At 51.0% G+C, this 13321-nt stretch overlaps 2 protein-coding genes across 4 annotated transcripts in view; both read left to right on the top strand.

Annotated features, from left to right (window-relative positions):
* ATRIP (ATR interacting protein) overlaps nt 1-11328 on the top strand; it is a 17611-nt gene extending 6283 nt beyond the window's left edge. The window contains exons 2-10 of one of the 2 annotated variants that reach the window (XM_011980988.1): nt 3183-3340; nt 5066-5161; nt 5489-5618; nt 5811-6500; nt 9424-9560; nt 9723-9811; nt 10257-10337; nt 10509-10761; nt 11164-11328. In XM_011980988.1, coding sequence (XP_011836378.1) covers nt 3183-3340; nt 5066-5161; nt 5489-5618; nt 5811-6500; nt 9424-9560; nt 9723-9811; nt 10257-10337; nt 10509-10761; nt 11164-11231 — 1702 coding nt within the window. In that variant the 3' untranslated portion in view covers nt 11232-11328. Of the gene's footprint in view, nt 1-3182; nt 3341-5065; nt 5162-5488; nt 5619-5810; nt 6501-9423; nt 9561-9719; nt 9812-10256; nt 10338-10508; nt 10762-11163 lie in introns of both variants that reach the window. The other variant, XM_011980987.1, reaches the window with a different exon arrangement.
* TREX1 (three prime repair exonuclease 1) lies at nt 11197-13321 on the top strand. 2 transcript variants are annotated; one of them, XM_011980990.1, is made up of 2 exons: nt 11197-11851; nt 12347-13321. In XM_011980990.1, exons 1-2 carry the CDS (start codon nt 11537-11539, stop codon nt 13277-13279), a joined length of 1248 nt encoding a protein of 415 aa, XP_011836380.1. In that variant the 5' UTR covers nt 11197-11536; the 3' UTR covers nt 13280-13321. The 2 variants fall into 2 exon arrangements, with proteins under 2 accessions (XP_011836380.1, XP_011836379.1); XM_011980989.1 differs by having other exon boundaries at nt 11197-11991; nt 12310-13321.

The raw sequence follows: 13321 nt of genomic DNA, 5'->3' as shown, positions 1-13321 counted from the left end.
GGGAGGCAGAGCTTGCAGTGAGCTGAGATCACGCCACTGCACTCCAGCCTGGGTGACAGAGCGAGACTCTGTCTCAAAAAAAAAAAAAAAGAAAGAAAGACCTGGAGAAATGACCTCCAAATTTTGGGGGTGGGCCAGTCTTTACTTTTATGTAATTTGTTTAACTGATTTTGTTGCAAGCATGAGTGTATTTTAGTTCCAGCTACTTGGAATATTTTTTCTTATTTGCTGTCTGGGGACCCCTGTCCAACAGCCCCATTCTTTGTGGTCAGATGTGCTCAACTTTTTTGTTTTTCTTTTTTTTTGAGACAGAGTCTCACTTTGTCACCCAGGCTGTAGTACAGTGGTACAATCTCAAGCTCACTGCAACCTCCACCTCTTGGGTTCAAAAAATTCTCCCTCAGCCTCCTGAGTAGCTGGGACTACAGGCACACACCACCACGCCCAGCTAATTTTTGTATTTTTAGTAGAGATGAGGTTTCACCATGTTGGCCAGGCTCATCTCAAACTCCTGACCTCGTGATCCACCCGCTTCGGCCTCCCAAGGTGCTGGGATTACAGGTGTGAGCCACTGAGCCCAGCCTTGTTTTGTTTTTATACAGAGGCGGGGTCTCACTATGTTGCTCAAGCTAATCTTGAACTCCTGGGCTCAAGCAATCCTCCCACTTCGGCCTCCTAAAGTGCTGAGTTACAGACATGAGCCGCCGTGCCTGGCCTCAACTTGTTAATGATCTGTCCTGCCCTCTGCCTTACAGAGATGTCTGGCACTGTCAGTATCAGCCTTGAAATTTGCTGTGGTTTTTTGTTGTTGTGGTTGTTGTTTTGAGATGGAGTCTCACTCTGTTAGGCGGGGGTGCAATGGTGTGATCTCGGCTCACTGCAGTCTCCACCTTCCGAATTCAAGTGATTCTCCTGCCTCAGCCTCCCGAGTAGCTGGGATTACAGGCATGCACCACCACACCTGGCTACTTTTTGTATTTTTAGAGATGGGGTTTCATCATGGCCAGGCTGGTCTCAAACTCCTGGACTCAAATGATCTGCCAGCCTGGGCCTCCCAAACTACTGGGATTACAAGCATGAGCCACTGTGCCTGGCCCAGCCTTGAGATTTGAACAGTGTCAGGGCATCTTCTGGTTTTGAACATTCTGCTGCCTTTGCTCATAATGGGCAGTGTGTGAAACTGAACTCTCCATGCCTTGCATTGTCCACATAAGAGAGCTGAGGGGATCCTCTTCACACATCAGTAACAGAAAGACCTCAGCATTATATGATCAAATCAGAGGGTTAACACTGCTTCTCTAACATAAAGACATTAGCACTGAGAAGTTGCTCAGTTTTCAACATACTTAATAGGTTTATCAAAATTTTGATACTTATTTTGATAACTCTTTTTCTATTTAAAGTCTTTGCATTCTATTGGAAGTTTTTTTTTTGAAACAGAGTCTCGCTCTGTTGCCCAAGTTGGAGTGCAGTGGCATGATCTCAGCTCATTGCAACCTCCACTTCCCAGGTTCAAGTGATTCTCCTGTCTCAGCCTCCCAAGTAGCTGGGATTACAGGCACACACCACCACGCCAGGCTAGTTTTTTTGTATTTTTTTTTAAGTAGAGACGGGATTTCACCATGTTGGCCAAGCTGCTCTTGAACTCCTGACATCAGGTGATCCATCCGCCTCAGCCTCCCAAATTACTGGGATTACAGGTGTGAGCCACCACGCCCAGCCTGGAAGTCTTGTGACTATTAAAAAATCGTTTGTTCCACATTGGCTGGGTGCAGTGGCTCACACCTGTAATCCCAACACTTTGGGAGGCTGAGGCGGGCAGATCACTTGAGGTCAGGAGTTCGAGACCAACCTGGCCAACATGGTGAAACCCTGTCTCTACTGAAAATATAAAAATTAGCTGGGCATGGTGGCATGCGCCTGTAATCCCAGCTACCTGGGAGGCTGAGGCAGGAGAATCACTTGAACCTGGAGGCAGAAGTTGCAGTGAGCCAAGATCACACCACTGTACTCCAGCCTGGGCAACAGAACGAGACTCCGTCCCAGAAAAAAAAAAAAAACAGTTTGTTCCACATTGAAAAGATGTTTTGCACCAGGCATGGTAGCTACACAGGAGGCTAAGGCAGGAAGATTGCTTAAGGCTAGGAGTTCGAGACCAGCCTGGGCAACATAGCAAAACCCCACTGCTACTAAAAAAAACAATAAAATAAAATTACCGGCCCTGGTGGCTCACACCTGTAATCCCAGCATTTTAGGAAGCTGAGGTGGGCTGATCATTTGAGCCCATGAGTTCAAGACTAGCCTAGGCAACAAGGTGAAACCCAATCTCTAGAAATAACTCTATCTCTAGAAAAAATAAAAAGTTAGCCAGATGTGGTGGTTGCATACCTGTAGTCCCTGTGCTACTCAGAAGGATGAGGTGGGAGGATCACTGAGCCCAAGAGGTCGAGGCCACAGTGAGCCATAATTGTGCCACTGGGCTCCAGCATGGGCAACAAAGTGAGACACTGTCTCACCAAAAAAAAAAAAAAAAAAATTACCTGGTCATGTTGGTGTGTGCCTGTAATCCCAGCTACTCAGGAGGCTGGGATTACAGGTGGATGGATCGCTTGAGCCTAGGAGGTCAAGGCTGCAGTGAGCTATGATCATGCTACTGTACTCCAGCCTGGGCAACGGAGCAAGACTCTGTCTCAAAAAAAAAAAAAAAAGTTTTGGTGGAATTGGAAATAGTGATAATAAAGAATAGTAAAGGAATTTTGGCTAATATTATATTTTTGGATGATTAGAAAAATATAAAAATGAGTAAAAAACTTTTTCAACGATTTGGATCAAAATGCCTGGAATTGGCCAGTAACGGTGGATCATGCCTGTAATCCCAGCACTTTGGGAGAACAAAGTGGGTGGATCACTCAAGCTCAGGAGTTCCAGACCAGCGTGGGTAACTTAGCGAAACCCCATCTCTATAGAGAAATTAAAATTTAAAAATATTTTTAAAAAAGAAAACCAAATGCCTGGAATTTTGCACTGCTCCCCTGACAAAGAATGGTAGACATAATAGATAAAACCTTTGGTTAAAACACCTAGACATGAAAAGTTTAAAGTTTGTTAGAAATTTTGTAACCAGGTATTTTGAATTGTTTTAGTAGAATCATTACTTTGCTTTCATAGTTAACTTTTTCCAGTCCTAGGAAAAACCCTTCTGTGGTTATAAAGCCAGAAGCATGTTCTCCACAATTTGGAAAAACATCTTTTCCTACAAAGGAGTCTTTTAGTGCTAACATGTCCCTTCCCCACCCCTGCCAGACAGAGTCAGGATACAAGCCGCTGGTGGGCAGAGAGGGTAAGTCCATAAGTCATCTATTGCTTTTTAACAAACTACCCAAATTTGTGGCTTAAAACAATTGTTATTTATTTTCTCCCAATTTCTGTGATCAGCAATTCTGACAGGGCATAGTGGGGACAATCTCTGCAGGGACTGGAATCACTGAAAGCTTGTCTTAAGCTGGAGGATCTATTTCAAGATGGCTCACTCACATGACTGGCAGTGTAATTCCTTGCCGCATGGGCCTCTGCACATGGATACGGGGTATCCTTGTAACCTGGTGGGTGGCTTCCTCTAAAGCCAGCAAATCCAGAGAGAGAGAGAGCCAGGCAGAAGCTGTCCTTTTGTGGCCTAGCCTCAGAAGTCACACAGCGTCACCTCTGCCACATTCTGTTTGTTAGAAGCAAATCACTGAGTCTGGGCTTCACTCAAGGAGGGGAAATCAAGCTATACCTTTTGAAGGGAGGTGTGTCAAAGCATTTGTGGGTTTTTTTTGTTTGTTTGTTTGTTTGGAGACGGAGTCTCACTCTGTCACCCACCCAGGCTGGAGTGCAATGGCACGATCTCGACTCACTGCAACTTCTGCCTCCCGGGTTCAAGTGATTCTCCAGCCTCAGCCTCCCGAGTAGCTGGGATTACAGGCACCTGCCATCATGGTTGTGGGTATATTTTTAAACCATCAGTAGTATGCAGGAACCTGTTTTTCTTTTCTTTTTTTTTTTTCTTTGAGGTGGAGTCTCACTCTGTCACCAGGCTGGAGTGCAGTGACGTGATGTTGGCTCACTGCAACCTCCGCCTCCCGGGTTCAAGTGATTCTTCTGCCTCAGCCTCCCGAGTAGCTGGGACTAGGTGCACACCACCATGCCCAGCTAATTTCTGTATTTTTAGTAGAGATGGGTTTCACCATGTTGGCGTGGATGGTCTCAATTTCATGACCTCGTGATCCACCTACCTCAGCCTCCCAAAGTGCTGGGATTACAGGCATGAGCCACCGTGCCCAGCCTCTGTTTTCCTTTTGTAGTCCAGCTTTTGAGTTTTTATAACTCAGTCCAGGTTGAGGGGATGCTGCTGTTTTTTTGAGAGAGACAATCTAACATCAGTAGGTTTTCAGACTGCTATGTCAATGTATCTTATAAAACAGATACGTTGACCCTCTTTTTACCATCAACCTTTCAAATCCTTGGCCATTACACACTTCTGAGAAACTGCAGCCCACTTACATTTTTGGAATCTAGCAGCTAAAGTGGCAGTGTACAGTAGTGTTACAAGCAGGCAGTAGAGCTCAATAGCCTGGATGTGAGTCCCAGTAATGCTACTTACTGGCTTATGTAATTTGGGCAAGTCCTTTAGTCTCCGTGCCTCAGTTTCCCTATATGTCAAACAGAGCTAATGATAACTACTTGTAGGGTCACTGAGGAACAAATGGGCTGATGTGTGTAAAGCTCTTAGAACAGTGTCTAGCACATAACAAGCACCATGTCAATGTTAGTGGTTACTGTTTTTATCTAATTGCCTCATTTTGAGTGAGGCAAACAGCTTGATTTTCTTTTCCTTTCCTTGTATGAGTTCCTGTTTTACATAAGAAAGGTAAAAAATGCAGGGCTTTTGAGCTGCTTTGGCTCTTGTTTGATCCAAGGTGGAAGGAGTAGAACAGTCTGTGTTTTAAACTCATTGCATGTAAAAGTTTCTAATATGCCCATGCTTTTGTGCTCAAGTTTTGATTTACATTTTATCACATTTCAGATAGTAAGACCCACAGTCTGAGAGGTGACTCCATAAAACAAGAAGAGGCCCAGAAAAGCTTTGTTGACAGCTGGAGACAGAGATCAAACACTCAAGGTACCAGAATCCCTGCTTCTGCAGGGGCCTGCATGGCTCTGAGTGATATGCAGAAGAATTGCCCAGGCCTCTGAGAACCGGCGCCCTGGGCAGTCCTTCAGGGAGTCCAGGGAAGTCAAAGTATGTGGCTTAAGCAGAAGACTTTATAAAGTGGAAAGGGCCAAAGGCAGGTATGTCCCAGAGCCTTCCGCACCCACAGGCATCTACCTGGGGCTTAGTGGCAACTTAGAGGACAGTTGGCATCCAAAGAGTCCTTACTGTTTCCTTCTGAGGCCACAGAAAAGATCTCCCATGTCAGAACCTTCTAGAGTCACCTTGTCTTCACAGGTTCCATTTTGATAAACCTGCTCCTGAAGCAGCCTTTGATCCCAGGGTCATCCCTAAGCCTGTGCCACCTCCTGAGTAGTAGTTCTGAGTCTCCTGCTGGCACCCCCTTGCAGCCACCAGGGTTTGGCAGGTAAGCATAAGACTCCTGGAAAGCTTGTTTGGGAAGGAGCTTCCTGGAAGCAAATTCCTTTCTGGCCCTAGCCAGCCTGGGAAGTCTGTGGGAAGGGCAGGGAGCCTGGAGAATTTGGCAGGCAAGCTGTTTGGGGCCCTTGACCTTATCTCCATCCCACACTTACCTATTTTTCTTTGTGTTTGTTGCCAGTACCTTGGCTGGAATGTCAGGCCTCAGGACCACAGGTTCTCAGGATGGGTCATTTTCCCTCTCAGCCCTGAGAGAAGCACAGAACCTGGCATTCACTGGACTGAATCTGGTTGCCAGGAATGAGTGCTCACGTGATGGAGACCCAGCAGAGGGAGGCAGAAGGGCCTTCCCACTCTGCCAGCTTCCTGGAGCCGTGCATTTCCTCCCCCTTGTACAGTTCTTCATCGGCTTACACTGCCAGGCCCTGCAGGACTTGGCAGCTGCTAAGAGAAGTGGAGCACCTGGGGACTCACCGACACATTCCTCCCGCGTGAGCTCTGGGGTAGAGACCAACCCTGAGGACTCAATGTGCATCCTGGAAGGCTTCTCTGTGACTGCACTTAGCATTCTTCAGCACCTGGTGTGCCACAGCGGAGCAGTGGTCTCCCTATTACTGTCACGAGTTGGGGCAGATTCTGCTGCTGGGGAAGGAAATGGGAGCCTGGTTCACAGGTTTAGTGATGGAGATATGACCTCAGCCCCAAGGGGGGTTGCTGATGACCAAGGACAGCACCCACTGTTGAAGATGCTTCTTCACCTGTTGGCTTTCTCTTCTGCAGCAACAGGTCACCTTCAAGCCAGTGTCCTGACCCAGTGCCTTAAGGTTTTGGTGAAATTAGCCGAAAACACTTCCTCTGATTTCTTGCCCAGGTATAAAGCAGCATAGGAGTCATGATTCTTTGTGGGTCTCACCTGACCTGTTAAGGTCTAACCCGTGTCTCTTGTACTTTGCTCACATCTTGACTTATCTACACTAGTTAGTTCTAAGGCCTGGTTCAGGGAGTTCTGAAGTGATGGGAAGTGGGACCAAATGGGAGAACCAAGGAAGTGGTTTATTTGGTTTAATTCTGCCTCTGAACAACAGGTAAGCAGAAGGCACACATGATTAAAGGAGGCTGCTAACCTCTGTGGAGGAGGGCCCTGTCCCAGAACAAGGGCTAAGACAAGGGGCCTCTGAACCTGAGATGTGGGTAAGGTGAAGACCATACATCACAAGCACGTTGAAGTTTAGTGGGTTCCCTAAGGAAGCAGAGGATGTGGGGAGGATCTGCGGCCCACAGGCTGACCTTGCTGGAGTCTCTGCCTGTCATTGTGCCCGTCTTTAGCATGCATCTGGGGTGGCGTGTTCCTCTTACGGTTTGTGGGTAGTAGTATTACAGTGAACCTAGCGAATGAACACTGATCATAAATTCCTCCCTTGGGATTCCAGAGCCACAAGATTGGGGAGAACTGTGAACACAGCCAGCCCATCCCCTCATCCAGTAATCCAGTCTCCCTCTCAGCACTCTACCAAAGGGCCAGTTTCTATGTTGGAATGATTCCACTGGCTGAATGTATCTGAAACCATCTCATCTCTGAGCTCAGCACTGCTGTTTCCTGATCTGTTTCCATCTGAATATTTTTGGTTGGTCTGGCCCATGCTAAAGGTGGTACTCAGAGCTGGACACAGCACCGCAGTATAGTGTAGGCAGTGGGATCAGGCAGACCCAGCACTCAAGTGCCCAGCAGGGGCCCCGCTCATAGTGGCTGTTTTGTTTGTTTATTTTTGGTTTTGTTTTGAGACGAAGTTTCACTCTTGTTGCCCAGGTTGGAGTGCAATGGTGTAATCTCGGCTCACTGCAACCTCCATCTCCCAGGTTCAAGCAGTTGTCCTGCCTCAGCCTCCTGAGAAGCTGGGATTACAGATGCCTGCCACCACGCCCGGCTAATTTTTGTATTTTTAGTAGAGACAGGGTTTCACCATGCTGGCCAGGCTGGTCTCAAATGCCTGACCTCAGGTGATCCACCCACCTTGGCCTCCCAAAGTGCTGGGATTATAGGTGTGAGCCACTGGGCTCAGCCTTGGTTATTTGTTTAATAATTGTTAAATGAATGAATCCCAGGCTGGGCACAGTGGCTCCTGCCTGTAATCTCAGCACTTTTGGAGGCCAAGGTGGGAGGATCACTTAAGCCCAGGAGTTTGAGACCAGCATGGGCAACAAAACGAGACTCCATCTCTACAATTTTTTTTTTTTTAAATTAGCCAGGCATGGTGGCAGTGAGCTGTGACCATGCCACTGCACTCCAGCCTAGGTGACAGAGAGACCCTATCTCAAAAAAAAGAATCCCAGAAACCATGTTTTTGCTGGTGGTAGACACACCATTATTCCATTCCTGTTGAGCTTGTCCACAGGGACATTCAAAACACAGCCATGGCTGGGTGCTTATCTATTTCATGTACTGGGGCTCTTCATAAAATTTCATTTAAAAAGGTTCTTATGGGCCAGGCGTGATGGCTCACGCCTATAATCCCAGCACTTTGGGAAGCCGAGACGGGTGGATCATGAGGTCAGGAGATTGAGACCATCCTGGCTAACACGGTGAAACCCCATCTCTACTAAAAACACAAAAAATTAGCTGGGTGTAGTGGCACCTGTAGTCCCAGCTACTTGGGAGGCTGAGGCAGGAGAATCACTTGAACCCTGGAGACAGAGGTTGCAGTGAGCTGAGATCATGCCACTGCACTCTAGCCTGGGCAACAGAGCAAGACTCCATTTAAAAAAAAAAGTTATTACACTATCAAAAAATAACTTGGAAACCACTGTGTTGTATATAAAGGTGGATTTTCCTTGCAATACCTTCTGCAAGTGGCAGATATTGGGCCTCTTACAGCCCAGTAATGAAACCAGGTAACAACCATGTTAAATTGCAGCTTCCTGCAAAGGTCTGCACACCCTGGCAACTAAAAAGCATTGAACTTTTTGTCTGCTGTGCAGGATTTGCTCTAAAGTGAGTTCACCCCACATAGTGAGACCTTGCTTCCTAAGGACATACTGAGGGATATCTTGACCTTCTGTGCTCAGAAACTGCAGATGTCTGAAGGGGTACACAGCTGGCCAGTCCCCACAGGGTGTTTCAGAATTGCTCTTCTCTCCACCCACCAGGCCAGTCCACCGTGCTTCTCCAGGCTATGTGGGTTTAGCAAACAGCAGCAGTTGCCTTGGGACTTGGTTTCTTGGTAATAGCTTTCCTTTTGCCCCTGAGACCTGTGGCAGTGTGCCCAGAACTCCTCCCTCCTGCACACCCCACAGTAGGCACATTCTCCTACTGGCAGCAGATACGTTTTCTAACAAGTAGAGAAAATGGTTTTTCTTGCCCTGCAAGAGGTCTCATAAGATCTAACTATAGCCAAGGCCATGTTTATCACTTGTGGAGCCCTGGCCGATCCTTCTGTGGGCACAGAACATTTCTCTCCCACCTAAGTTAGGACCTGCATCCCTGTTTGGGAGCATGTGGAAGCCAGGCATCCCAGGTCCAGGAGGTCATCCCACTTCCTGGGCAATGCTATGCCAGATGAGGGCCTGTCCTCTCAGCTGCAGCAGTCTTGCAGTGGAAGTGCCTGTTTGTTCACATGAAACAAGTTTCATAGTAAGTAAGTGGAGGTCAGGCCAGCACTGAAACCCAAGTCTGGCTGAACCAACTCACCTGTTCGTACTGCCTTGCTCAATTTTCTGTTACCTCTAGTGGAATGTGAGGGTAGGTTATGAAGCTGTAGTTGGGGAGTGTCACTTCTCTCTGGGTCCTTGTCTTTTAGGTTCCAGTGTGTGTTCCAAGTGCTGCCAAAGTGCCTCAGCCCAGAGACACCCCTGCCTGGCGTGGTTCTGGCTGTTGAGCTCCTCTCCCTCCTGGCGGACCACGACCAGTTGGCACCTCAGCTCTGTTCCCACTCGGGTAAAGCAGGGTGGGGCGGGCGTCTGGACTGCTCCTGCAGATCAAGGGAAGTGTTGGGGTGGGGACAGGGTCAAGGGCCTCGGAGGGCTTCTGCAGCATGTAGCCCAGGCTCTTCATGAGAAAGGGCACCCTGAGTGAGAGGTGCACTGTCCTTTTCAGAAGACTGCCTCCTGCTGCTGCTGTACATGTACATCACATCACGGCCTGACAGAGTGGCCTCAGAGACACAATGGCTCCAGCTGGAACAAGAGGTAAAAACTCCAGAGCCCCTTCTGGACACTGTCCCCACCCCATCCTAAGAACCAACAGAATCTCCTCTTTCTACTGGGGAGAAAAGGAGCTTTAGTTCATTTTAGTAACGAGTATATCAAGCAGCTAAAGAGGTAAACTCAGTTTGGGGGCTGTGCACTACACAGATGCAATGCAGACAGGAATTGGCAGAGTTGCCTGATGACTGAACCTGTCCTGGCTTTGGGGCTTGGGGGCAGGATGGGGGGCTGGAGGCAGGTGGGTTGCTGGTGAGACATGGGTGCTCGTCCTGGGTCTGCCCTGGGAAGGTCCCACACCACTTCTTGGACCCCATTTGTGCAGACAAGCAGTTGCTGAAGTAAGTGAACTCTTACAGAAGCTTGAGAAAGCCCTCACAGGGACTGGTCTTCTTCTGCCCACAATGGAGCTGATCTGTTCTTGTTCTAGGTGGTGTGGCTCCTGGCTAAGCTTGGTGTGCAGAGCCCCTTGCCCCTAGTCACTGGCTCCAACTGCCAGTGTAATGTAGAGGTGAGTAGGCAGGGGCCAACAGCTGGCAGCTCTGTGGGTGGTAAGGGGACTCTGTGCAAGGACTGTAGACCCCACTGCAAACCCCCTCACCTGAGGTGGCTAGGCTGAATGGATTGTTAGGGTGCAGGCCATGGTGGCACCAGACCTCAGTCTGTGCCCCCTCTCTCCCAGGTGGTCAGAGCGCTCACGGTGATGTTGCATAGACAGTGGCTGACAGTGCGGAGGGCAGGTGGGCCCCCAAGGACTGACCAGCAGAGGCGGACAGTGCGCTGTCTGCGGGACACGGTGCTGCTGCTGCACGGCCTGTCCCAGAAGGACAAGCTCTTCATAATGCACTGCGTGGAGGTCCTGCATCAGTATGACCAGGTGATGCCGGGGGTCAGCATGCTCATCCGCGGGCTTCCTGACGTGACCGACTGTGAAGGTGAGCCTGCCAGGGGCCCTCCCGCCCAGCCCCCACGGCTTCTCCCTGAGGTTCCCCAACAACTCATATTCCTGGGCATCCCCTCAGCAGGCCCCTGCCCACTACAGCCTGTTCCGGCACTGGGGTCATTTTCTTTTATCTTCTGCCCCAGTTCTTCTCCAAGCATATTGGGCTGCCTTTTGCTCCTATCTGTTGAATGTGCCTGGCAGAGCCACAGTTTTTCCAGAAATACCTGTGTCTGAATTGCTTTTGTATCACTTTGTTTGCAGTAGCTGAGGGAGCAAGGCCTGGGTCTGGAAGGGACTGGTTAGTTCCTGCGGGCGTTGGGGGAGGAGAGGTGGGACCCGCCCTAGGCCCTGGCACCTTTGGGCCCTCACCAAGAACCTCTCCTTTTTGTCTCAGAGGCAGCCCTGGATGACCTCTGTGCCGCGGAAACCGATGTGGACGACCCCGAGTTGGAGTGTGGCTGAGGCCCTGAGTGTCCAGCCACATGGTGGCACCAGCACCATTCCTTTCCTTACCACATCAACTGATTAAAGCAGTGACCAGCAGGAACTGCCCAGAGAACCGGCTGGCCTTGTTTCCTGAGTCTAATCTCTTTGGCGGAGTGGGAGGGGTGGAGCAGGACCGGGACCGGGACCTTGAGTGGCTGGGATCCTTCTTCCTGTCCCTGGCTGCTGCTGAGTCCCAGTCCCCATGGTAACCGATCTGCCTTGAGGAAGGAGCCCTGCCCTGCCTGTGGAATTGTCCTGAGTCATTGCTTTGGGCTGGGGCCATGGGAAGAAACCATTGTGTGGCAGGGAAGGAGGTGGCTCTTGGCCCAGGCCTAAACCAGGAAAGCCTGGAAAAGTGGGACCCACAGGTGGGCACGAAAGGGCTGCAGCAGGAGCTCCCAGCATTGTGTAACACCGGGAGCTGGTCTGGCGCCACTGCCCTGGTCCTTCCAGCTGCCTATCATTGGTGTGATGGCCCGGTGCATTGTACCACCATCAGGCCACAGCCGTGGATCTCAGAAGGCCTCTGGGGTCCCCTGGGGGCGGGGAAGTGGGGGTGGGAGAACGGATGTTGGCGAGAGGGACAGACCAGGCAGGCTGACGAGCAGGGCGGGCCTGGCTCACGTGGGGCTGTAGGCGGGCCCACACCAAGTTTCACTTCCCGCCACTGCTGCCAGCGAGAGCCGCGGGAGAGTGTGCAGCAAAGTCACTACTGCCTGCCTGCCTGCCTGCTACGGTAAGTGTGGCTCCCCAAGGGGATGGCGCAGGGCAGGAGGGCCATGGGTTCCCCGACCCCAGACTAAGGGGGCACTAGGGGAGGGGCCAAGTCATGTGAAGAGGGAGTCCTCTCAGACAGTCGAATGTGCTGGTCCCACTAAGGAAACCACCCCACCCTCTCCAACTTCCTGCCTGAAAATGGGCCCTGGAGCTCACAGACAGGGCAGGATTGTGCAGGGAAGGCCTGAGATGTGCTTCTGCCCACCCCCTACCCCACTGCCTCCCCTTCGGATCTTAACACTGGGCACTCACACACCCACCCTATGCTCCTCCCCAGGCTCAGCGGCAGGTCCTACCCAACCATGGGCTCGCAGGCCCTGCCCCCGGGGCCCATGCAGACCCTCATCTTTTTCGACATGGAGGCCACTGGCTTGCCCTTCTCCCAGCCCAAGGTCACGGAGCTGTGCCTGCTGGCTGTCCACAGATGTGCCCTGGAGAGCCCCCCCACCTCTCAGGGACCACCTCCCACAGTTCCTCCACCACCGCGTGTGGTGGACAAGCTCTCCCTGTGCGTGGCTCCGGGAAAAGCCTGCAGCTCTGCAGCCAGCGAGATCACAGGTCTGAGCACAGCTGTGCTGGCAGCGCATGGGCGTCAATGTTTCGATGACAACCTGGCCAACCTGCTCCTAGCCTTCCTGCGGCGCCAGCCACAGCCCTGGTGCCTGGTGGCACACAATGGTGACCGCTATGACTTCCCCCTGCTCCAAGCAGAGCTGGCTATGCTGGGCCTCACCAGTGCTCTGGATGGTGCCTTCTGTGTGGATAGCATCACTGCGCTGAAGGCCGTGGAGCGAGCAGACAGCCCCTCAGAACACGGCCCAAGGAAGAGCTACAGCCTAGGCAGCATCTACACACGCCTGTATGGGCAGTCCCCTCCGGACTCGCACACGGCTGAGGGTGATGTCCTGGCCCTGCTCAGCATCTGTCAGTGGAGACCACAGGCCCTGCTGCGGTGGGTGGATGCTCACGCCAGGCCCTTCAGCACCATCAGGCCCATGTATGGGGTCACAGCCTCTGCTGGGACCAAGCCAAGACCATCTGCTGTCACAGCCCCTGCACACCTGGCCACAACCAGGAACACTAGTCCCAGCCTTGGAGAGAGAAGGAGACCCAAGGATCTTCCTCCAATGAAGGACCCTGGAGCCCTACCCAGGGAGGGGCTGCTGGCACCACTGGGTCTACTGGCCGTCCTGACCTTGGCAGTGGCCACACTGTATGGACTATCCCTGGCTGCACCTGGGGAGTAGGCCAAGAAGGAAAATCTGATGAATAAAGACCCCCGCCTCCTC

Source organism: Mandrillus leucophaeus, unplaced genomic scaffold (genome assembly GCF_000951045.1).
Source record: "Mandrillus leucophaeus isolate KB7577 unplaced genomic scaffold, Mleu.le_1.0 Scaffold22, whole genome shotgun sequence".
NCBI classification, from domain to species: domain Eukaryota; kingdom Metazoa; phylum Chordata; class Mammalia; order Primates; family Cercopithecidae; genus Mandrillus; species Mandrillus leucophaeus.
This window is presented reverse-complemented; position numbering and strand designations above follow the sequence as displayed.

Excerpts from the sequence above, each read along its gene's own strand:
- TREX1 (XM_011980989.1), top strand. The coding sequence starts at position 11,537 with ATGGGAAGAAACCATTGTGTGGCAGGGAAGGAGGTGGCTCTTGGCCCA. Across the intron at positions 11,992-12,309 it reads CTGCCTGCCTGCCTGCTACG|GCTCAGCGGCAGGTCCTACC; the intron begins GTAAGTGTGGCT and ends GCTCCTCCCCAG.